Source organism: Tamandua tetradactyla, chromosome 8 (genome assembly GCF_023851605.1).
Source record: "Tamandua tetradactyla isolate mTamTet1 chromosome 8, mTamTet1.pri, whole genome shotgun sequence".
Taxonomy (NCBI): Eukaryota; Metazoa; Chordata; class Mammalia; order Pilosa; family Myrmecophagidae; genus Tamandua; species Tamandua tetradactyla.
Genome location: NC_135334.1, coordinates 86937562 through 86964375, shown reverse-complemented (window position 1 = coordinate 86964375; position 26814 = coordinate 86937562). Strand labels below are relative to the sequence as shown.

General features: G+C 34.6%; 1 protein-coding gene across 2 annotated transcripts in view; it reads right to left on the bottom strand.

Moving 5' to 3' along the window:
* Window positions 1–26814, bottom strand: part of USP47 (ubiquitin specific peptidase 47) — a 169691-nt gene that overhangs the window by 21649 nt on the left and 121228 nt on the right. For both annotated transcript variants that reach the window (XM_077114003.1, XM_077114004.1), the window contains 8 exons: window positions 26710–26805; window positions 26479–26631; window positions 23654–23821; window positions 7707–7838; window positions 7168–7244; window positions 6514–6569; window positions 4042–4154; window positions 3243–3347 (listed from right to left, as the gene is read on the bottom strand). In XM_077114003.1, the coding sequence (XP_076970118.1) occupies window positions 3243–3347; window positions 4042–4154; window positions 6514–6569; window positions 7168–7244; window positions 7707–7838; window positions 23654–23821; window positions 26479–26631; window positions 26710–26805 (900 nt within the window). The remainder of the gene's footprint in view (window positions 1–3242; window positions 3348–4041; window positions 4155–6513; window positions 6570–7167; window positions 7245–7706; window positions 7839–23653; window positions 23822–26478; window positions 26632–26709; window positions 26806–26814) is intronic.

Sequence of the window (26814 nt, the reverse complement as noted above, 5' to 3'; positions counted from 1 at the left end):
GAAATATAAGGGGGTGCACAGGTAGTTCAGTGGCAGAATTTCCACTTGCCATGCAGGATACCTGGGTTTGATCCCTGACTCATGTACTCCCCGCCAAAAAACCCAAACATTCAACAAATGGTGGTGTGATAACAGGATACTCACATGGAAAAAGAACGAAATGTGACCCCCACCGCACAAAAAACCAAAAACAAAACTGATGAAATATAAAATACCCTTATTGCTATCACCAACATATGCCTTATTGTGTAAAACGGTTTTGTTGTTTAGATGTTTTCTTCATTTTCTTCTAATTTGTTAGAATTACAAACAACTGTAATTCTATTGTTTTACTATGATGATGCGTGAAGTTTATGCTTAAAGAATTTTTACTGTAATGAGGGGAATTTAGAGCCGTTTCACCCATTTTACTGTTTGTTCATTCATTCACATATCCACTCAACTTTGACTCTCCTATGTACTAGGCAAAAGAACCGGAGATGCAATGGGGAGTAAAACCAGAACAATATTCATCCTTCTAAGTGCTTATATTCTACTGAAGGACAGTGATTTTAGCTAAAATTGTCACACAATTAAATGCAAAATTACAAAACTGATAAGTGCTATGAAGGGCCAGGTGCATAATACAAGTGGCCTCAAACTTTAGTATGCCAAAGAATCACCTGGTACATCCAAGGGGCTCAACAAACTCTGAACAGACTAAACACAAATAAACCCATGCCAAAGCATATTATAATCAAACTGCAGAACGCCAAAGATATAGAGAAAATTCTGAAAGCCAACAAAGAGATGAAGCATGCTACACATAAGAAAGCCTCATTAAGAATAAGAGCTGGTTTCATACTGGAAATCATGAAGGTTAAAAAGGCAAGTGGGGGCCACGGTGGCTCAGCAGGCAAGAATGCTTGCCTGTCATGCATTCTTGCCTGACAATCGTGGGTTCGATTCCCGGTGCCTGCCCATGTTAAAAAAAAAAACAAAAAAAACACGCAAGTGGGATGACATATTTTATGTGCTGAAAGCAAAAAATTGCCAACCAAGAATTCTGTATCTGGCAAAACAGTCTTTCAACATGAGGGGGGGATTAAGACATTTCCAGATAAGCAAAAGCTGAGGAAGCTTTTTACCATATCTGGCAATGTCCAGCCCTGCAAGAGACATTAAAGAGAGTTTTGAAGGTTGAAAGGAAAGGACATTAGACAACAGACTGAAAGTACATGAAGAAATAAAGATCTTTAGTGAGGGTAACAACCTGTAAATATAAATGCCACTACCACTGTATTTTTGGTTTGTAACTCCAGTTTTACTTCCTACAGGATCTAAAAGGCAAAGCACAAAAAATAACAACAAATCAGTGGTTTTGGATTCAAAATGTATAAACATGTAATATGCCACAAAACAATATGAAAGTGGGGAGGATGAAAGGGTACAGGAAAAAAGTTTGTGTCTATTAGTGAAATTAAGTTGTTATTAGTACAAATGAGGCTGGGACAGATTTAGAATGTTAATTTAAGTCCTATAGTAACTATAATGAAAATACCAGAGAATATACATGCTCATAGAGAGACAGAAATAGAGTAGGTTGCCAGGCATGGGAAGATAATACATAATAGATGTAAGGTTTCTATGTAGGGAAATAGGAACGTTATAGTGATAGAAGATAGTGTCGGTACTGCAATACTGTGAATGTGATTAATTTCATTGAATAGTATGCTCGGGAGTGGTTAAGATGGGAAAGTTTATGTTGCATATATGATCCCACAATTTAAAAAATAATAAGAAGAAAGAGCAACTAAAGAGACAATGACAATTAAATGAATACAAAATCCTGGATGGAACTGAGCAAGGAAGAGAAAAGGCTCAAATGGTCATTACTGGGACAAATGAAAAACTAGAATATAAGACAGTATTATCAATGCCAAATTTCTTGAACTTGATAACTGCACTTTAGGTGGTTATATAAGTGAATATCCTTATTCTTAGGAAAAGTATATGGCAGTATTAAGTGTTCAAGGAGAATGATGTATGAAACCTACATTCAAGCATTCAGAAAATGAATTGACAAACAGCTAGATGGCTAGAAAGATGGAATGATATGGTAAATGTGGAAAAATGTTAAAATTGGTAGATCTTGGTACCTAGGAGGGGTAGAGATATACTGGAGTTCTCTGTAGGGGATTTGTAGTATTTTGTATCTGTCCTCTAAGTTTGAAAGTATTTCAAAGTAAAAAGTTAAAAACAAAAATCACCTGGGATACTTGTTTACAATTCATATTCCCAGGCTCTACTCCAGAAATTCTGATTCACTTGTAGGAAGTATGTTTTTAATAAAAATGTGATGCTGGTGCAGGTTGTGCTAGACCATACTTTGAGAAAATGTCAGTTAGCTCTTGCGCTATTTTTAGCTCTCTCACTTATAAGCGAACCAATATAGTGTGTAATTCTTTTCTCCAGGTAGTAACAGTTTCATTTCCTTTATAAGGAAAGGGCAAAATTTTTTATTTATAAGGTATGACAGATGACATTTAGAATAAATGGTAAAAGAAAAATGGTGAAAGAGTGGTGGTTCTTTTACTATTTGACTTTCAAAAGCCACTAATAACTTTCCATTACTCTTAAAATAAAATGCAAACTATTTCTATTCCTAATTGAAGTCTCTAATTTCATTTTACATTACTCTACCCCTATTAACGACAATGTAAACAATACCTCCTTTACAGTTTCTTGAAAAGGCCAAGCACTTTCTCACCTCAGAGCTTTGTACATACTGCTCCCCTACTTGGAATATTCTTCCCTAATTTTGCATAGGTCCCTTCTTCTCATGTTTAAAAATTCTCCCAATATCCTATTGGTTTATTTTAAAACATTTAAATAATAAAATTATTAGACATTTTAATGTTTAAATATTTTTCCAATGGATTATAAAATCCTATGAGGACAGTGACTATGTTTTGTTCATTCTTGTATCTCTAATGCCTCATGAAATAGGCACTCAGTAATATCGACTAAATTCTAATTTTGCCTTCTACAAAGTTTAAGTGGCTTTCTGAGTGAGAAAGTTAAGTTCTCAAAAACAACTATGTTCTAACATAGCGAGGTATAAACTATATTCTTTAAGAAATATATTAAACAGGCTACAAAAGTTACTGCAAATGCTCACATTACTATTGAATATATAAAAATTTGTTAATCCTGCTATTGAGACATCAATAATTAAATGCCAACCATGCAATTAAACATACCTTATAAGCCATTTCTACTGCTTCCTTTAATGTCTTATCCTTATGAACCTCCAATTTATTTTCCATCATAACTTGCTTTACAGGATGCAAACAGAATAATTTTATCTAGAAAATGTAAAATATCATCATCAGCTCAGCAAGTCAACAGTTGAAGCTTAATTCTTTTATGGACAGCAATTTTTTACATCATTATCAAAATATACTAGCTTAAAAATCATAACTGTGATCATACTCGTGTTTATTTCTCACTTAATTTATGGTAAATATTTTCATATCATAAAAAATTCAAAAATATTTATTTTAACAACTGTATGTTTCATATAATTTATGTAATCATTCTTCTACTGATGTACATTCAGGTTGTTTCCAATTTTTCCCTAGTTTGGAAAATATTCAATGACTGTTCTTGTGGTCAAAATTTTTATATTATTTGTGATTATTTCATTTGGTAACATTTCCATAAGAGATTTATATAATACATAAAAGAACATGAATTTGTTTAAGGCTCTTGATACATACTATACAATATCTACCCAGAAAGGTTTTACCAATTTATTCTTCTAGTAGTAGAATATGAGAATGTCCATCTCTTTATACTTTCACTAGCTTTGAGTATTATCACTGTTACAGGTGTTTTAATGCATAAAATAAAACCTTTCCTTAGTAATACAGTTGTTATTCTGCTTAATGATTATGATAGCATAACTGTCTACAGCATCAACCCAATAAGCTAGTTATGAGAATTGTAGTAAGTGTCCTTCAACAGCATTTTTTAATGAAAAATAAAACTATGGAATACCTTGCATGTATTGCGTTCAATTTCTCGTTGCCTCTTTTCTTGTTCTTCCAACTCTCTCTCTCTCTGCACCAAATTTCTAATATGTTCTGGGTATTCATCTACTTCTAGAAATTCTAATAATGAAAACAGAGTAAGATAATGTCATTAAAAATGGAGTTCATTCATTCATCTGTTCTACCATGCTCCCACTGTATATACTTCTACTACAGCATCCATCAAAATATACCTCAATTACATTAATATACTTGGAACAACTTAGAAAAGGGTGAGGAAGTAGATGATAATGAGACATAGTTAGGTCTCACATTTTAAAAAGCCACATATTAGGCTTTTGTCTCCGAAGTATGTAGATTGAGATTTCTAGAATGAAATCCCTTTTCATTTGAAACTAGGAAATAAAATTATTTCTGATATCCAATCGTGTCATCACCATCTAATTCTGCAACCTTGGGCAAGTTATTTAACTTCTCTAGACCTAGGCATCTTCATCTGAAATAAGCTTATTAATAAGTACCTTCGCCATAGAATTATTACCTGGGATATCATTTCTGCATTACTATTACTAGTATAAATGCTATTTATTTATTTGGTTGTTATTATTCACTAATATGATCTTTCCTTTTTTTCTCAAAGCAGTCTTTTAGTTGCCTTCTGACTGGATTAGTCACAAACCACCTTTACCTGGTACATTTCTCCTTTTATGTAATGTCAAGATTCATCACAGTAAAGGAAAAGTGATTGACATTTCTGAGGCTATTTTAAACATCCAGTGAAATCAAAACAGCATATACAAAAAATGATTACTATATATGTACATATATATAATTATTTTTACTAAAGTTTTTCTTAATGACCATAACTTCATAATATTACTCAAAGAATTAAAACTGACAATTTAAGATTATGACTTTGTTTAATAAAGCCAATGCTTATTAGACATGAAATAGGGAAAATAATTTATATTAAAAACACCATGCCTCTATATAAGGGATTATTACTACTTTTAGAAATATTAAAAAATATTCTCTGTCATATCACACAGCACCACATTTTTAAAGTGGGGGAAGAGAGTGGATAAAGAAAGTCTACCATTGCATTGCTGGAAATATCTGGAAGGCTGAGTATCAAATATGAAACAAGAACTATAATCCTGACTCTGCCTGTAGGTAGCTATGGCCTTAAGCAAGTCCCTCATTTGGGTATAAACTCTTTATCTATGAAGAAAGAATGATTATTTGTGCTCTAAAATCTACATTCTGAAATGACTTTTTATATCAATTTCCATTTAATTTTTCATTAATTCCACAGGAAATTACTTAAATGCTATTTTATATGCCAAACCCTGGACTATACTTTTGGTGAAAAGATAACACTTAATTCTTGCACTAACTGAATTCACAGTTTAATGGGGGTTTACAGAAATGAGAGACAAAAACATTAAAATGCTTAAAGCAGATTTACTCATATCGTGGCAATTTCTAAACACAGGAATATGCTGAAACCAAAGGCAGTGATTATATTATTTTAATACAAATTATGAAATGATATAAGCAATATCTCAACCTGTGTGAGTATCTATGTGTATACACATTCATGCCCACACACATTCATGTGCATGCACATACCCCTACCTATAGAGTTTAGCAAGAAAAATCAGGAATTGTAACTTTTTTTAAACAATAATAATATAACAAATAATAACAAAACAAAATAAAAATGAGGAAAACCCACCTGCATTGTATACAGAATTATTTCTGGGAGTCTTAAAATTAAAATGTAATAAAGGAAGTAACTAGATTCAGAAAAGTTTGCTTTTTGAGAAAATAAGAATGTTTTTATTCTAGTTGTAAATCAGAACCCTAGTTCATAGGAATGTTTCTAGTCTAGTGGTAAGTCAGAAGACCTGTAGAACTAGGGTCCCTAAGCAAAATATTTAACTACTAAAATACCAAACAGGCTTATGGTTAAAAAAAAACCAAATGTAATAAAAGCTAAATTTGAGCTTTTATCAATATGATACTAAATGCTTAAAATAATATTATCTCATTTATTTTTTATAACAACCCATGAAGTATTATTATTATTTCCATTTTACAGATGAGGAAAAGTAAAACTTAGAAAGGTTAAATAACTTGCTCTAGAACACAGTCAGTGAGGTATGACTGCTACATGGGTCTGGGTTCATCATCACTCTATTAAAGTGCATATAATACAATCTTACTGCAAATAAATATCCAATTTATTTAATGCAGAGTAAATTTTGTTTCTCTCTTAATGTATTAAAAAATAATCCAACAACATTTTTCTAAAATTTTTTGCCACTTGATCAGAATGATTTCATAATAGCCTTCATAATTAATTCTTTCAGGCATCAAAAAGCTTAATCGCTCTATTATTAAAAAATTGTTAAAACTTGCTAAAGAAATTAGTTTATAATACAGATTATAGTCAAATAATTATAGGTTGACATACTTGCATTTCTTGCTGGATCCTTCAATCTATATATCAGCATATATGCATTTGTAGAGCTAGTAGAAACATAAAAAAAACATTAGTAGATACAAAAAGTAGACAGTAAAGATTCCATTTCCTAGGATCAAATATTTATTTGAAATAGTATTTTTATTATTTTTTTTGGTTTCAAGCAATTAGAAAATCATTATGGCACTGTTCTTAGATGGGTTCACCTTTAAAAGATACTTAACTAAAAGGAGAATTTCTTTGGTTTTAATGAGACATTTATCAGAAGATTCTACATCTCCTGTTGGTAATATTAAAGTACTCAACAAACCCATATCTCTGAATGAATACTAAAGTTAAAGATAAGGGCCACTAATCTTTTTTTTCTGCAAAGAACCAGACAGTATCTTAGGCTTCGTGGGCCATATGGTCTCTGTCTCAAGTACTCAACTGTGTGGGTATAACAGGTAAGCATCCATGGACAATATATAAAAACTGAGTGTGGCTATTACAATAAAACTTAATTTACAAAAATAGATGATAGGCCAGATTTGACCCATGGGTCATAGTCTCTAGACTCCTGGGTTAAATCTTTAATGATAAACACTATTAGGAAGCTATAATTAATTCTAACTAATAAACACTAAAAGTTAGGAAACTACATACCTTGCAAAAGCACTGGAATAATATCCTCTGCTTCCTGAAGATCCACCATGTGTCTTCTTAATGTCCTCTTGTGTTATCTAAAAAGTTGTTACATTATTTTCTCTCAATCTACAATACTAGTACATTAATGTAAATATGCAACCCAATCTTTTCACTTAGAGTTAAATGCTACATAAAAGCTTCAAGATGGATTTCTACAAAGATAAAGATAAATCATAAAATTTAATTATAATCATTGGCTGCTACCTGTTAATTAATTCTAGTGCTCCTAATCAGGTAGCATATATTAAGGCTCAGGGCAAGAAGAACCTTGGTAGCTTTTATCTGGAAATGTTCAGCAAGCCCCAATAAAAACAAAATAAGACAAAGAAACAACAAGAGTAAACAAAAACAGGAAATTTACTGAAAGCAAAAATGAAAGATGACTTAGGCTTGGGTCTTAAGATGCTTTACTGGACAGACTGATTATCCTATTTTTGATGGACCCTCTGAAGATTATAAACATCCCTACTTTAAAATCCTCAAAAACCTCTTCTTACCCTGCTGACATGTTGATCATTGAAGCTGTACCACTGCTCATCACTGAATGACTTTATACAAGCATAATAATGACCACCAGCAGCACTCCCCGAATGAACCATAACAGAAAAGAGCTCATAGATCAAGGAATTCTAAAGAAAAAATAGAAGTAATTCAGAGAAGAGGAAAAAACAGTATTGTACATTTCTTATTTTCTCTCAAAACATAGTAAAATAACATGAAAGCTGTGCTATGTACTACTGGTCAAATTCCCTAAAATAAAATTGAAATTATAAATCACCAGATAATTTTATATACCACAAGTTCAGAGTTTCACAAATTTCACTCAGTGCATTTCTTCATGTTCTAAATATGCAATAATTTTTGGAACTATGCACATTTATTAATATAAACATATTTCTCTATGTAAAAATTAAATATTAGCTATGGAAGGCAAGGTTGTTTGGATAAGCATAATCAAGCTCAAGAAACCCAAATAATATATTATTTTTCATTCAAATAAGATTCCTTCTATTTCTTTTATTACAGGGCTAAGGGATTTAATTACTTAAAACATCATCTAACGTATTCAAATATTACCTGTGATATAGTGATTCACTGATTTGATCTCTCTCACTAATATAAAAAAATGAATCTACAACTATACTATAGTGGTAATTAAATTAAAATTATTTCTTAATAGTTCCCTGTACTGTAAAGATTTCTTCACTCTTTACAGCTCAAAACCATTTTAAGCAAACTTAAGCAAGTATTTCTGGAAAAAAATAGGAGTAAAGAGGTGATTTATAGAAGAGAGGTGATTTATAGACGACTTGGACTACACAGCCTCTAAAAGAGTTTGAGAAACAGGAAATCTTATAGAAATAAAGAGAAGAAGGTTAAAAAGGCAGTTTGACTTAAGCAGACTCCCCAGTTGGTAACAAACGAGGTTTTTAAAATTCATTTTTCTACAAGAAGACTCAGAGTTTTTCTTTTTCATTCTTTCCTTAAAAAATCCTTAGTAATGCTAACCCCAAACTCTCGAGACATTACAGCTTATTTAGGAAATAACTTAAAAATGACTTACTAATTAAGTAGTTAAATTTCTAGAACAAATTCTTAAAATGTCCGATAATCACTATTTCTGAAACTAAAGTAATTATAGACATGATTGGGAAGTTTCAGGATTCAATTGAGGTACAGAATTAGTATTCAGAGTATTGAACAACCTATGAAACATGGTAACTCAATGATTATAAATTAAAATACTTTAAATTTAAGAAGTAAATGGTTGGTTATTATAGGTGTACATATATCAAACCTTAAAAGCACCTTCTGCAAATGTGGACATGGATCATAACATCCTTAAAAGAATATGGAAAATTTTGTCATGATTGAATATGAACAATACTTTATGAAATAATCAGCTCTTCCTACGGCAAAAAGAAAAGCCTGCCCATTTATAGCTATATTATTTTTAAAGTTCCACCATAATTAAAAAAGAAGTAAAAAAGTAAAAAAAGAAACCTGATTTTCTGAAAACTTCTGATGGTAGCAAATTCTAGACCACAATAATGGTGGCTAACTCACAAGACTGAATCACCTTGAAGTACTGTAAATTACAACTGCATATATCATGGTAAAAGCAAAAGATAATACAGCCTATTTTAAAAGAGTAAGGATTCTCAAATATGATGACCATGGTTTCATATTACAAACAGACTGCTAAGAGGTAGGAAGGCAAGTAAGAAGAGTGACTTGATCCAAATTAAAAAGAGGTAATTCATAATTAAAATCATGTAAAAAGATATTCTAGCATTCTCTTTTAATACTGTGTAACAAAACAATATATTACTCTGAATTAAAATGGGCATAAATCTTCAAAAACAGAACTTCCAAATAGAATTATAAATTTCAAGGGCTGGGCAGAATAACAGAAAGCATCTGGTCAAATTCCTCCAAAATGTATTAACTAAAAGACACAGATTAAATGACTGGCCCAAAGTAATGCAATTGTTAATGGCAGAATCAGAATCAAAACGTAGGTCATTTAACCTTCTAATGTAGGGGTCTGTAAAGGACCATATCGGAAATGTTTTAGGCTCTGAAGATCATATGGTCTCTGTTGCAACTACTCGATTCTGCTTTTATATCATGAAACCAGCCATAGATGATATATGGGTAGCCTGTCCAATAAGACTTTATTTACAAAAACAGGCAACATGAAATGACAGATCCTGGCAGCTTAGAGAACACCAAGTGGGGTAGGGGGAGGAACCAAATTAAAGAGTACAGTGAACTATTTTAAGTGTTGAAAGAAAAAGCCCTACCAATTTAGAATTCCATCATCCAGTGAAATAATCCTTCAAAGTGAGGGAGAAATAAAGACTTTCTCAGAAAAATAAAAACTGGGGGGGAAGATGGGGGCAAGTGATGATGGTGCAGTGGCAGTGTTCTCCCCTATCATGCTGGAGACCCAGGTTCAATTCCTGGTGCCTGCCTATGTAAAAAAAAAAAAAAAAAAACAACCACCAGGGGGATTCACTGCCAGCAAACGTGCCCTGCTAAGAATGTTAAAAGAAGTTCCTCAAGAAGAAGGAAAATAACTGATACAGATCAGAAATGTGGATCTACATAAAGAAAGGAAGAGCATCAGAGAAGAAATAAATGAAGTCAAAAAATATTTTTCTGATTCTTAATTGATCTAAAAGATGTTTGCTTAAAGCAATAATAGTATTGGGTAATTTTAGCACATGGATAAGCGAAATGTTTGAAACAATGTCACAAGGAATGGGAAGAAGGCATTGGAAATATTTTGCTATAAGGTATCTATACCACATGTGAAACTGTATAGTATTATTTGAAAGTAAACTCTATGGCAATTGCTAAATTTTTCTTTTAAGTACAACTGATATGTTAAGAGGGGAGATGAAATGGAATAATATACAATGCTCAGTTGTAAGCCACAATAGACAGAAAGGGATGGGAGGGGTGGATGGGAAGAAAGTAAGAATACATGCAACAAACTAAACTATTTCAAACAGGGTGGATTAATAAAATTATGTCAATAACCACTTTAAATGTGGAATGGTCTAAATATACCAGTTAAAAGGCCAAGACTGTCAGAACTGATTAAAAAAGTAAGGCACAACTATATGTTGTCTAGAAGAAACCCACTTTCTATATAAATACTCAGATTAAAAGTAAAGGGATCAAAAAAGATATATTTCTATTTTCAAAAGAAAGCTGGAATAACTATATTAATTCTAAAGGAGACTTCAGAACAAGGAAGATTATCAGATAAAGAAGCATGTTAGGTAATGATAAATATTCTCCAAGAAGACATAACAATCTTAAATGTGTATGCACCTAACCACAAAGTATCAAAACACCAGAGACAAAAACTGATGGAAACAAAGAAGAAACAGACAAAACCACTGATAAAGTGAGAGACTTCAAGATCCCTCTGTCAGTTATAGATCAAGCAGACAGAAAATCACAATAGTAGAATATACATTATTCTCAAGTTCAAACCTAACATTTACCAAGATAGACTACATTCTGGGCCATAAAACATACTCTAACAAATTTAAAAGAAAAGAAATCATACACAGTATGTTCCGAGATCAAGATAGAACTAAACTGGACAAAAGCAAATTTTTGGATATTAAACAATATATTTCCTAATCACCCATGGGTCAAAGAAGAAATCTCGAGAGAAATTTTAGGATATTCTGGAATAACTGAAAATGAAAACACAACTTGCAGTGATGTGGATGCTGTATGCCCCAGAAACACATGTTCTTAAATTTAATCCATTCCTGTGGATATGATCCCAGAGTAAGTAGGACCTTTTCATGAGGTTATTTCAGTTAAGGTGTGGCGCAGCCCAAGCAGGATGGGTCTTAATCCTATACTATTGGGAGTCCTTTATAAGCAGAATGAAATTCAGACAGAAAGAAAGAAAGCTTCTGGGACCAGTCAGAAGTGGAAATTCAGTAGAACCCAGAAGAGAAGGGAGAAACCAGGAGACACCACCATGTACCATGCCATGTGACAAGCAAAGGACCAGCCAGCCCCAGCAGCCAGCCCCAGAACACCAGTCCTTGGGAAGAAAGCATCACTTTGATGATACCTTGATTTGGATTTTTTTTTCCTGGCCTCAAACCATGAGTGAATAAATTCCTATTGTTTAACCCAACCCATTTCGTGGTATTTACTTGAGCAGTCAATGAAACAAAAATATAACTTATTAAAATCTGTGAGATGCAGTGAAAACAGTGCTTAGAAATTTATAGCACTATATGCATACATGCATATGTTAGGAAAGACCTAAAATCAGTAACCTAAGCTCTCATCTTAGGAGAGTAGAGAAAGAAGAATAATTTAACCCTAATAAGCTGAAGAAAAGACACAATGAAAGTTAGAACAGAAATCAATTCAATCGAAAACAGGAAAACTCTAGAGAAAATCAATACCACTATAAGCTGGTCTTTGAAAAGACCAATAAAACTAATAAACCTCTAATCAGGATAACCAAGGAAAAAAAAAGAGAATAACAAATTTCCAATATCAGAAATCAAAGAGGGTTCACTACTACAGACCAGATCCCAAGGACTTTGAAAAGACAACTCTATGGCCCACAAATTTGATAGCTTAGTAAATGGACCAATTTCTTGAAAAAGACACTACCAAAATTTAGCCAGGAGAAATAGATAATCTAAACAGCCCTGCATCTGTTAAAGAAATTTAATCAATAATTAATAACTTTCCTGAAATGAAAGCACCAGACCAGGCTAAGATCGTTTCACTGGTGACTTCTCCCAGGCATTTAAGGCACAAATAATATCAATTCCCCATGACCTTTTCCAGAAAAGAGAAATGGTAGGAATACTTCCCAATTTATTCTGAGGTTAGCATTATCTTAACACTAAAACCAGATAAAGACATTCTAAGAAAGGAAAATTCTAGAAAAATATCTCTCATGAAAACAGATACAACTCATTCATGCTGAAAACTCAGCAAACTAGGAATAGAGGGGAAACCCCTGAATTGATAAGGAACAAATACAAAAAAACACCACAGCTAATGGAGAGACTGGATGCTTTACCTCTACGCCTGGAAACAAAGCAAGGAGGTCTTCTCTCACCACTCCTATTCAACATTATACTGCAAGTCCTTGCTAGTGCAATAAGATAAGAAAAAGAAATAGAAGGTATACAGATTGGAAAGGAAGAAATAAAGTATTTTTATTCACAGATGACATGACTCTATGTAGAAAAATATGCAAGGGGCAGGATTTGGCAAATGAGTCATAGTTTGCCACTCAAATGTAATGTTCCTTATATTAGATTATAAAGCATGTATTATATTATTCATCAGACAACAATTGCCACCCATCTGTCTTCCCTGAACAAGACATAATTTTAAAAAGTAGTGGTGATAAAAAAAAAAAGTAGTGATTTTAGCAAGAATAATGATCCTGGCATAAAAACAGATTCATGCACATGAAACTATTCTTTTTTTTTTTTCTTTTTTTGGCATGGGCAGGCTCTGGGAATCGAACCCAGGTCTCTGGCATGGCAGGTGAAAATTCTGCCACTGAGCCACAGTTGCCCCACATGAAACTATCCTTAAATAATAATTTTAAAAATCTCTATTTTTATTATGACTATAAGACTTGAACTAGTGATCAATCTTCAGGATAGCAAAAAAAAATTTTTTTTCACACCATGTTCGTGACATTTTATTTTGATTCCTCCTGAGTACAGCAGAATATGTGGAATGTGAAAGAAATGGTTTAACAAAACCTTAACATTATAGACCAGTGACAAAATGGATTCAATCCCATAGACTACCCAGTCCCATGGTTTTCAAATTATGATCCATGAAACTATATATTTTTTTCATTATTTAGAGAATACTTTATTACTTTCTGTAATCAAACCCATGTAGATAAGACCTTACATACTTAACACAGTGCATTAACCCCTGTAGAAATGAAAAAAAAATTAAGTTATAATGTTTCTAGACTGATATGGCTGTTAATTTCTATACAATGTCCACTCAACACGGTACAACTGGGATACTTTTTCCAAAGTTGACAGTACAGCTTAAGTTTCCCAAACTTCAAATTATATACATATATATACATATTTATATAAAGAGACCAGTAACAGTATATTATGCATCAATAGCAGCAAAAGCTTTTTCAAGTTCTGCAGTTATCTGAATAAAATTAGAGACATCCAGCATACTTCATTAAAAAAAAAAAGTAAAAAACAAAAATCCCAGAAAGCAGCAAGTTCTATTACTGTTATGCTAATTGACACCATTTTTAAATTAGCTTCTTAATCATCATCTGGAAAGAAAAAATTCTAGAATAACGTCATTAAAAACAGGTCTGACATAGCACAGTCACTAATATGTTTATCATAAAGCAAGTACAAGACATTTTACATTCACAGAGGTATGATACAGTATTGTCCTACATCTAGAATACCAAGGGATACAATTAAAAAGGCATATTTGAGACTTAATTCTATTTTTCCAGCAGAGGGCCCAAAGGTTGGTGTGACACAGCTCTGGTAAAGAAATGTACCTTCTTAGAAAGGATTTTCTTTAATTAGTGGGACAGTTCTGAGGACACTGTTCTTTATGAACATCAGCTAAAAACCATTTAAAAAGAAATATTTTTTCATTTCTTCTATTGTACCTTTCATTTGCATAAGTTCTGTGATTTGTTTTTTCAAACTTTCGATTTCTTCTTTTTTTGTTCACCCAATATCTTCTTTATATCCTCCCTCAAATCACTGATTTTTTATATGCACCAATACCTCTCTTTTATATATACACATATATATATATACATATATATATGTATATATATAGCTCTACATCAAATACCTTTAATAATTTTACAATTAAATTAAAATAAGTCCATAATTCTTCTATACTACTTTGATCTCAACATTTTAAAAACATCAATTAATTTTGAAAACATACAATTTACAACATGATCTATCAATACATTTTGTAGTGGACTAAAGATGCCTTCAACCATGCAATCCAGTGTTCGATACCTAAATGATAAATAACGACGCTGACTACTTACTCTGATAATCTTTGAAAACTGGAATAATCTTTTAAGACTCACAGTGCTCACAAATATGCAGAAAAAGGTATACATGCTAGTCTTCCTGAAGGAATGTTATAAGATGCCCATTTTTTTATACAGAGTAGATAATTAGGTCAAATTTCTTTCCATTATCTTCCAATCCATTATTTTCTTTTTAGGATCTGTCATTTGTTAAAATGTTTTAAAAATGTACAAATGACTAAAAAATGAACTTCAACTCTTTAATTTCAGCCTTGAAAAAGGAATTCAATCACAGCCATACACTAATAGCTGCCTTTCAGTAAAACAGTGACATCCAGTGGACAAGAGAAATTAAAAAAAACCCTCAAAATTTCCTTTATAATTTGAATTGTAAACAAAGATCACATCTCTATATTCAGTAATTTTAATACCAATTAGTTCCTGCCTATTTTGACAAGAAGTCTGCAGATTTCTACGAATACATCAGCCTCATCATTTCCATACATGTTGATTTGATTTTTGATGAGATTTTACAAGTCTGTTCAAACATCCTGAATTAGCTGTTTCAACTCCTGTATCTCATTTGAAGTGTTGGTTTGTTCCTTTGGGCTGTATCTGCGATTTTCCTAGTGCGACTTATTTTCTGTTGGCATCTAGGCATTTTATTTCCTTAATTAGTTTATTCTGGAGGTTGTTTTCACTCTTTTACCTAGGGTTTTCTTGCTGAATAGCTTTGTTCTCTATCTGTTCTTTGACATTCAGTTTAACTTATTCTAGACCTCAGGCATAGGTTTTGTTTACTTGATCAGAATTTTCAGTTCTCGTTTTCTATTTCTTGCCCTGCCCTTGTGGAGCCTTTTTATTTTTGAAGAGGGTTTCCTCAGATATTATAGACCCCAGTCAGATTTTTCCAGAGACAGGCCCAGGTCGCAGGAGGAGAGAGTAGTCAGCAGCAGTTTTCCCTGAGGGTGTGGCACAGCAGGTTGTCAGACTTTCCTATGAAGCCTCTAGACTCTGCTTTTCCTATGCTGCCCAGCATGTGGTGTCTGCCTGCCGCTTTCCAAAAGCTTAAAGTGATGCAGTGCCTTTAATTTCAGCAGATTCTCCCTGCTGGGGGTGTGGTTGAGAAAGAGATGAGGTACCAGGCTGGCTTTGACTGATTCTGTTTTCCAGGCTCTGGGCCTGAATTCCTTGAAGTAGGGATTTCATTTGAGCTGGGCCCCCCTTTTCTTGGGGAAGATATACCCTTTAGGGAATTAACTCCTTTCACCTGACTAGTTATTTTGTCTATCAGACAAGCTTTAGTCCCACCCTTGCCTAGGGCAGTACAGGAATCTGAGAGTGCTTCCAGTTCTATCTAGTGGGCTGTTAAGAAGTTAGAAAAGTCATTTCCTCCACTAGGCGCCACAACCACAGGAAGGACAGGCAATTTCTTCCTGTGGGACCCACGGAGGAGGTGCCCACAGCTCGTGGAGTACTTAGGCCACGTGTAATTTCCTCCTCCAGAGCAACTACTAGGTGACCATAAACAGTGCAGAACAGCTCCCGGGGCCACGGCAGGGAACGGACACACAGCGTACCCCAGTCTGGACTGGCTAGACTGTCTGCGAGATTCCATTGCGGTGAGCTCCCTGAGCGGCATGTGCTTTCCCGGGCTGTGGTGGCTGGTGGTCGGCGCCCCTCCCTCCCTCCTTCCCGGACTGGCTGAGAATCTCGGAGAGGCAAGTTTCCCAAGCCGTGGCAGCCGGCGCCGCTCTTTCGCCGGCGGCTTCCCGGACCGGCTACGAGTCTCAGATCAGCGGGCTCCCCAAACCACAGCGGCCGGCGACTGGCGCCCCTCCCCCATGGGCGGCTTCCAGTCCGGCGGCGGGTCTCGGATCGGCGAGTTCCCCAGGCCGTGGTGGCCGGTGCCGCTCCCCCACAGGCGGCTGCCTGGAGGGAGAGGAGGGAGTTTCTGACAGTGGCAGGGACTGGGTCCAACCAAACACCAATAGTGACATTAATAAAGGAGGCAAAACATCTTTTGCCGGTGGGACCAGCAGACAGACAAGCGCCACCTACTGGGCATGATAAAAAAAAAACAGAGTCCAGAGACTTCACAGGAAAATCTTTCAACTTGCTGGGTCTCACACTCAGGGAAATCTGATTAAATGTCCTGACGCCAGCAAAAAATAACAAATCACACCAGGAAAATTGAAGATATGGCCCAGTCAAAGGAACAAACCAATAGTTCAAATGAGATACAGGACATGAGACAACTAATTCTGAATATATGAACAGAAATGGAAAACCTCTTCAAAAACCAAATCAATAAATTGAGGGAGGACATGAAGAAGGCAAGAAATGAACAAAAAGAAGAAATGGAAAGTCTGAAAAAACAAATCACAGAACTTATGGGAATGAAAGATACAGTAGAAGAGATGAAAAAAACAATGGAAACCTACAATGGTAGATTTCAAGAGACAGAGGTTAGAATTAGTGAACTGAAGGATGGAACATCTGAAATCCAAAAAGAAACAGAAACTATAGGGAAAGGAATGGAAAAATTTGAGCAGGGGCTCAGGGAATTGAAGGATAATATGAAGCGCACAAATATACGTGTTGTGGGTGTCCCAGAAGGAGAAGAGAAGGGAAAAGGAGGAGAAAAACTAATGGAAGAAATTATCACTGAAAATTTCCCAACTCTTTGAAAGACCTAAAATTACAGATCCAAGAAGTGCAGCGCACCCCAAAGAGAATAGATCCAAACACACGTTCTCCAAGACACTTACTAGTTAGAATGTCAGAGGTCAAAGAGAAAGAGAGGATCTTGAAAGCAGCAAGAGAAAAACAATCCATCACATACAAGGGAAACCCAATAAGACTATGTGTAGATTTCTCAGCAGAAACCATGGAGGCAAGAAGACAGTGGGATGATATATTTAAATTACTGAAAGAGAAAAACTGCCAACCAAGAATTCTATATCCAGCAGAACTGTCCTTCAAAAATGAGGAAGAAATTAAAACATTATCAGACAAAAAGTCACTGAGAGAATTTGTGACCAAGAGAACAGCTCTGCAAGAAATACTAAAGGGAGCACTAGAGTCAGACATGAAAAGACAGAAGAGAGAGGTGTGGAAAAGAGTGTAGAAAGAAGGAAAATTAGATATGATATATATAATACAAAAGGCAAAATGGTAGAGGAAAGTATTACCCAAACAGTAATAACACTAAACTTTAATGGACTGAATTCCCTAATCGAAAGATATAGACTGGCAGAATGGATTAAAAAAGAGGATCCTTCTATATGCTGTCTACAGGAAACACATCTTTGAACCAAAGATAAACATAGGTTGAACGTGAAAGGTTGGGAAAAGATATTTCATGCAAATAACAACCCGAAAAGAGCAGGAGTAGCTATACTAATATCCAACAAATTAGACTTCAAATGTAAAACAGTTAAAAGAGACAAAGAGGGCGGGCCGCGGTGGCTCAGCGGGCAAGAGTGCTTGCCTGCCGTGCCGGAGGACCCCGGTTCGATTCCCGGCCCCAGCCCATGTAAAAAACAAACAAACAAACAAAATATAATAAAACAAGAAAATGTTTAAAAATGTTTCCCTTTCTTCCTCCCTTCCATCCTTCCTTCCTTCTCTGTCTTTCCTTCCCTTCCTCCCTTTCTCTTTAAAAAAAAAAAAAAAAAAAAAAAAAAAAAAAAAAAAGAGACAAAGAAGGATACTATCTACTAATAAAAGGAACAATTAAACAAGAAGACATAACAATCATAAATATTTATGCACCGAATCAAAATGCCCCCAAATATGTGAGGAATACACTGCAATTACTGAAAAGGGAAACAGACACATCTACCACAATAGTTGGAGACTTCAATTCCCCACTCTCATCAATGGACAGAACATCTAGACAGAGGATCAACAAAGAAACAGAGAATTTGAATATTACAATAAATGAGCTAGACTTAACAGACATTTATAGGACATTACAGACCACAACAGCAGGATACACCTTCTTCTCAAGCGCTCATGGATCATTCTCAAAGATAGACCATATGCTGGGTCACAAAGCAAGTCTCAACAAATTTAAAAAGATTGAAATCATACACAACACTTTCTCAGATCATAAAGGAATGAAGCTGGAAATCAACAATAGGCACAGTGCCAGAAAATTCACAAATACGTGGAGGCTCAACAACACACTCTTAAACGACCAGTGGGTCAAGGAAGAAATTACAAGAGAAATTAGTAAATATCTCGAGGCAAATGAAAATGAAAACACAACATTTCAAAACCTATGGGACGCAGCAAAGGTAGTGCTAAGAGGGAAATTTATTGCCCTAAATGCCTATATCAAAAAAGAAGAAAGGGCAAAAATTCGGGAATTAACTGTCCACTTGGAAGAACTGGAGAAAGAACAGCAAACTAACCCCAAAGCAAGCAAAAGGAAAGAAATAACAAAGATTAGAGCAGAAATTAATGAAATTGAGAACATGAAAACAATAGAGAAAATCAATAAGACCAGAAGTTGGTTCTATGAGAAAATCAACAAGATTGATGGGCCTTTAGCAAGATTGACAAAAAGAAGGAGAGGACACAAATAAATAGGATCAGAAATGGAAGAGGAGACATAACCATGGACCCCACAGAAATAAAGGAGGTAGTAACAGGATACTATGCACAACTCTATGCTAATAAATGCAACAATGTAGATGAAATGGACAAGTTCCTAGAAAGGCATGAACAACCAACTTTGACTCAAGAAGAAATAGATGACCTCAACAAACCAATCACAAGTAAAGAAATTGAATCAGTCATTCAAAAGCTTCCCAAAAAGAAAAGTCCAGGACCAGACGGCTTCACATGTGAATTCTACCAAACATTCCAGAAAGAATTAGTACCAACCCTGCTCAAACTCTTCAAAAAAATTGAAGTGGAGAGAAAGCTACCTAATTCATTCTATGAAGCCAACATCACCCTCATACCAAAACCAGGCAAAGATATTACAAAAAAAAAGAAAACTACAGACCAATCTCTCTAATGAATATAGATGCAAAAATCCTCAACAAAATTCTAGCAAATTGAATCCAGCAACACGTTAAAAGAATTATACATCATGACTAAGTAGGATTCATCCCAGGTATGCAAGGATGGTTCAACATAAGAAAATCAATTAATGTAATACACCATATCAACAAATCAAAGCAGAAAAATCCCATGATCATCTCAATTGATGCAGAGAAGGCATTTGACAAGATTCAACATCCTTTCCTGTTGAAAACACTACAAAGGATAGGAATACAAGGGAACCTCCTTAAAATGATAGAGGGAATATATGAAAAACCCACAGCTAATATCATCCTCAATGGGGAAAAATTGAAAACTTTCCCCCTAAGATCAGGAACAAGACAAGGATGTCCATTATCACCACTGTTATTCAACATCGTGTTGGAGGTTCTAGCCAGAGCAATTAGACAAGAAAAAGAAATACAAGGCATCAAAATTGGAAAGGAAGAAGTAAAAGTATCACTGTTTGCAGACGATATGATACTATACATCGAAAACCTGGAAAAATCCACAACAAAACTACTAGAGCTAATAAATGAGTACAGCAAAGTAGCAGGTTACAAGATCAACATTCAAAAATCTGTATTGTTTCTATACACTAGCAATGAACAAGCTGAGGGGGAAATCAAGAAACGAATTCCATTTACAATAGCAACTAAAAGAATAAAATACCTAGGAATAAATTTAACTAAAGAGAAAAAAGACCTATACAAAGAAAACTACAAAAAACTGTTAAAAGAAATCACAGAAGACCTAAATAGATGGAAGGGCAATCCGTGTTCATGGATTGGAAGACTAAATATAGTTAAGATGTCAACTCTACCTAAATTGATTTACAGATTCAACGCAATACCAATCAAAATCCCAAAAACTTATTTTTCAGAAATAGAAAAACCAATAAGCAAATTTATCTGGAAGGGCAGGGTGCCCCGAATTGCTAAAAGTATCTTGAGGAAAAAAAACGAAGCTAGAGGTCTCACGCTGCCTGACTTTAAGGCATATTATGAAACCACAGTGGTCAAAACAGCATGGTACTGGCATAAAGACAGATACATCGACCATTGGAATCGAATAGAGTGCTCAGATATAGACCCTCTCATCTATGGACATTTGATCTTTGATAAGGCAGTCAAGCCAACTCACCTGGGACAGAACAGTCTCTTCAACAAATGGTGCCTAGAGAACTGGATATTTATATGCAAAAGAATGAAAGAGGACCCGTATCTCACACCCTATACAAAAGTTAACTCAAAATGGATCAAAGATCTAAACATTAGGTCTAAGACCATAAAACAGTTAGAGGAAAATCTAGGGAGATATCTTATGAATCTTATAATTGGAGTCAGTTTTATGGGTCTTAAACCTAAAGCAAGAGCACTGAAGAAATAAATAAATAAATGGGAGCTCCTCAAAATTAAACACTTTTGTGCATCAAAGAACTTCATCAAGAAAGTAGAAAGATAGCCTACACAATGGGAGACAATATTTGGAAACGACATATCAGATAAAGGTTTAGTATCCAGAATTTATAAAGAGATTGTTCAACTCAACAACAAAAAGACAGCCAATCTAATTACAAAATGGGAAAAAGACTTGAACAGACACCTCTCAGAAGAGGAAATACAAATGGCCAAAAGGCACATGAAGAGATGCTCAATGTCCCTGGCCATTAGAGAAATGCAAATCAAAACCACAATGAGATATCATCTCACACCCACCAGAATGGCCATTATCAACAAAACAGAAAATGACAAGTGCTGGAGAGGATGTGGAGAAAGAGGCACACTTATCCACTGTTGGTGGGAATGTCAAATGGTGCAACCACTGTGGAAGGCAGTTTGGCGGTTCCTCAAAAAGCTGAATATAGAATTGCCATACGACCCAGCAATACCATTGCTAGGTATCTATCTACTCAGAGGACTTAAGGGCAAAGATACAAACGGACATTTGCACACCAATGTTTATAGCAGCATTATTTACAATTGCAAAGAGACAGAAACAGCCAAAATGTCCATCAACAGACGAGTGGCTAAACAAACTGTGGTATATACATACGATGGAATATTATGCAGCTTTAAGACAGAATAAACTTATGAAGCATGTAATAACATGGATGGACCTAGAGAACATTATGCTGAGTGAGACTAGCCAAAAACTAAAGGACAAATACTGTATGGTCCCACTGATGTGAACCGACATTAGAGAATAAACTTGGAATATGTCATTGGTAACAGAGAACATCAGGAGATAGAAATAGGGTAAGATAATGGGCAATTGGAGCTGAAGGGATACAGACTGTGCAACAGGACTGGATACAAAAACTCAGAAATGGACAGCACAATACTACCTAATTGTAATGTAATTAGTTTAAAACACTGAATGAAGCTGCATCTGAGGTATAGTTTTTTTTTTCTTTTTTCTTTTTTTTAATTTTTTCTCTCTATTATCGTCTTATATCTTTTTTCTGTTGTCTTTCTATTTCTTTTTCTAAATCGATGCAAATGTACTAAGAAACGATGAAGATGCATCTATGTGATGATGTTAAGAATTACTGAGTGCATATGTAGAATGGTATGATTTCTAAATGTTGTGTTAATAATTTCTTTTTTTTCTTTCCGTTAATAAAAAAAAAAAAAAAAAAAAAAAGAATTACTGATTGTATATGTAGAATGGAATGATTTCTAAATGTTGTGTTAGTTAATTTTTTTAATTAATAAAAAAAAAAAAGAAGTTAGAAAATAAAGCAAAAAAGCCTTTTCAGAGCCAGACTCCCACTCCTTGGGTTTGTCAATCAAGAACTTGAGATACAAATGTCCCTATGTATCTCTAGGCTCTAGATGCCCCCTCTTCTTAGGGTCCAAGAAGGAAAAGGTCCAGCTCTTTTCCAGTATTTTGTGCTGTCCAACTCAAAGAGACTATTATTTATTTATGTTTTTTGTCAGTCCCGCCCCCTCTTGCCAGGGCAAAATCTCCTGGTTCTTTTAGTGCTTATTCCAGGTTTATCTGTGCTGGAGGCCTGTTTTCAGTAGTCGGAACTTGCTAATTAATTCCACAACTGGAGCTTGGTTGAGCTAAGCTTTACTAGTAAAGTCTGTTTCCTTTCCCCTCAGGGAACCAGCCTGCTGTGTCCATGGGGGAGGGACACTGGCTTCTGTGGCTAGGGGTACTGGTCTAGACTGGTGTACACTGTTTGTCTGATCACTGATGTTCTCCCAGTTCTGTACCATTCCTGGCTATCTACTAGCTGCTCTGGAGACCTTACTATGCTGCCATCTTGCCCCACCTCTATATAAATTTTTTAAATGCCTTAAGGGCTGTTATGGGAAGAGGAGGGAGGCTAAGGGTTTTGACTTCACCTCAGAAAGGATCAGCTCTTTAATTAAGTGTTCTATAAAGGGTTCCATGGCCAGAATATTTTAAATCAACATTTGCAGTACAACATTTTCATTTTCCTATATGAGAAAACTCAGATGTTATAAAAGATTTACCGATTTGCTGAAACATTAAAGGCAGAAATAAGGCTAGAATCCTGGTTTCCTGACCACCAGACATCCTTTTCACACTACCACCTGTCTTGCGAACATAGTTTCATTTCACTTTCCCAAAAACAAATGTCCCTATCCACAATTAGGAGTTCTTACTGAAGATCAATTTTGATCATACACATAAATAAAAAACCAATGTCTTTTTTAAAAAGTCTTAATTTTCAAAAATTAAGCAAAAAGAGAACCTCATACTACCAGTCAGTAGTTATTATACAGCAGTTGAGAGATCATCCTCTCCTTCGACTAAAAAACACAAAGAAGATACCTTTTCAAGTCCAGGTTTTGAAATCTTTTCATTCCCACTATTGCTTTCCAGGCAGATTCCTTCATCAACACCATCATCATTGGAGAAATCATTGCTCATCTGATCACTATGACAACTGCCTTCATTTTCTGCCCCACTGTCAGTGCAACTTTCAGTTTGAGGAGATTTCTTAATAAAACATAATTATGTTAAAATTATGGACCAAATAAAGTAATTCAGTAAAAATTGTAATCTATTTGCTGCAAACTTTCTCTACATAGCATTAAGAAATTCTCATTAATAAAAATAATTCTACTTTAAGTAAATTTTCTTAAAAATGAGACCTTAAGTAAAATTAAACAAAAAATCCACAATGTATTTTAGAAGCATTTCTGTGTGTCCCTAAAATTCTAATACAACAAATTAGTGAATAAGAATTCTATTAAACCTCATTTATGTTATAGTTGCAAAGTGACAATATAAACTACCTCTTTCCACAGAGTCTGAGGTACAAAATGAGCTTCTTTGGCCCTCGAATATCCAAATAATATCATCTCCTTTCTTGAACAAAATGTCAGCCTATTATTGTGTTAAGTATTATAAATAATTAGAAAGAAAAATAAGACATTGCATCTATGTCTCAAGAATTATAAACTGTACTGTACAGGAGGTGGACTACTGGCAAATCATCCTTTTTCACGAAAGACTGTTAAATCACTTCTACACAAATTTAAGAACACTGCTTCTTAGAAATCCTCAAATAACCAGTTGTTCCTTTTTCTTTAACACTGTATGTATGTACATAAAATTGTTCAATTAGTGCATTTCCTAATATAACTTATGTAGGTAGTTTGATTGAACGCCATAAGTACTTGGAATCTCAGGTAGGAAATGAGATTTTGCTGGTTTATGCCCCGATGAATGCCAGAGTGATTCAATCAGTGAGTGGAAAAGTATCTGCAAAGCCCCCTTCGGGGAGTGGTGAGAATGGGGAGAAATTCAACTTCCCCAAATTGAATTCTTGATATTCTCACAAGCAGTGTGGACAACCAAAGCTATAGGCAGAGCGCCCAGTCTTGGGGTTTGTTCATATGAAACTTAACCCCACAAAGGATAGGTCAAGTCTACTTAAAATTTAGGCCTAAGAGTCACCCCCAAGACAGCTTCTTTTGTTGCTCAGATGTGGCCCCTCTCTCCAGCCAACACAACGAGCAGTCTCACCACCCTACCCCTTTCTACATGTGACATGACTCCCAGGGGTGTGGACCTTCCTGGCAACGTGGGATAGAGATCTTGGAATGAATGGAGACTCAGCATCAAGGGATTGAGAAAACCTTCTCGACCAAAAGGGGGAAGGGGAAAATGAGACAAAGTGTCAATGGCTGAGAGATTCCAAACAGAATCGAGCGGTTATCCTGGAGGTTATTCTTATGCATCAAGTAGATATCATCTTGTTATTCAAGATGTAATGGAGAGGCTGGAGGGAACTGCCTGAAAAGGTAGAGCTGTGTTCCAGTAGCCATGTTTCTTGAGGATGACTGAATACTGATACAGCTGTCACAATGTGACTGTATGATTGTGAAAACCTTGTGTCTGATGCTCCTTTTATCTACCTTGTCAACAAAGGAGTAGAACATATGGAATAAAAATAAATAATAGGGGGAACAAATGCTAAAATAAATTTAGTTTGAAATGCTAGTGATCAATGAAAGCAAGGGGTAAGGGGTATGGTAGATATCTTTTTTTTTTCTTTCCTGTGTTCGTTTTATTTCTTTTTCTATTGTCTTTTTATTTCTTTTACTGAATTAATGCAAATGTTCTAAGAAATGATGAATATACAACTAAGATGATAATTACTGATTTTGCTGTTTTATTTTGTTTATTTTTTTAATTAATAAATAAATTTTAAAAATTGTTCTAATTTAAAGTATCTATCAATTTGTATAAGGCATTGCAGAATTTGTGTAAGTATTGCAAAATTTATATAAGGCACTGCACAGAAGTTCTTGAATCATCAAGCAATATCTAATAAGCACTAACTTTTTGTGAAGACAAATGTAAGTTGCTGTAGGATTGCTAGGGATAAAAAAAAACAACTTTACAACTCTATGCTAAGCCCAAAGAGACAATTCTTGAAATTTCATCAAATAAGCCAGAATATCTTCCTTTCTCCCAAGAACTGGATCTAGAATGTCCTAAAAAGATTCTGCCAAACTTTATATCAACGTTTTCTTCCTGTGGAAAAGGTTTCCCTTTATAAGAAATACATTTGGAATACACAGCAGATTAGGTCTCTTTTGAAAGCTCAGTTGATTTGGGGTAGATTTTCTAACTAAAGCAGAAGTGCCTGAGATTATTATTTTAAATTAAATCTTACAAAATGTTATCTATTCAGAGCTACCATTCAATGAATATTTTATTTACTAAGGTACTTTTCTTTTTCTTACAAAAGCTATAAAAAGCTAGTTATATGAAATACCTGAATTATCAAATCCATAGACATGAAAAGTAGGTTAGAGGTTACCACAGGCACTGGGGACAGAGGGATTGGGGTTACTGTTTAATGGGTATAGAGTTTTTACTTCAGGTAATGATAAAGTTTTGAAAATGGTGGTGATGGTTGCACAACACTGTAAATGTGATATATGCTGCTGAGTTCTATACTTAAAAGTAGTTAAAACAATTTTATTACATATATATATACTTTTATCACAATAAATTTTTTTTAAAGGCAGGCTTACTGACACCAGTGTTATCTTACCCCAGATAGCACTTTAAAAAACATGACTGACCAAAATGGATCAATAAAAACTATTTTATAACAAGAAGATATAATAAATGTTTACCTCATCTTCAATATCAATAAACGTACTCATATCTAACTCCTCAGGAAAAGTCATCCGATCATTCAATTTAATCCTATGCATAGTTGTATAATCAAAATCAAACCTCTTCAACTGTAAGGTCAGCAGATAAGGGAAATGCAAAAATCGAAGGCCCTATAAAAGAAAAAAATACCCTATTAATTACTGAATATTTATCATGTAATTAAGGATTAATTTCTACATGGTATCTACCTTTCGTGCATCACACTTCTTTTTACAACGTTCACAAAAATACTGATTTGGGCCATCCAGGATCTCAGGCTGAATAAATGCGTGTAATGCTTCTTCCTAGAAAAA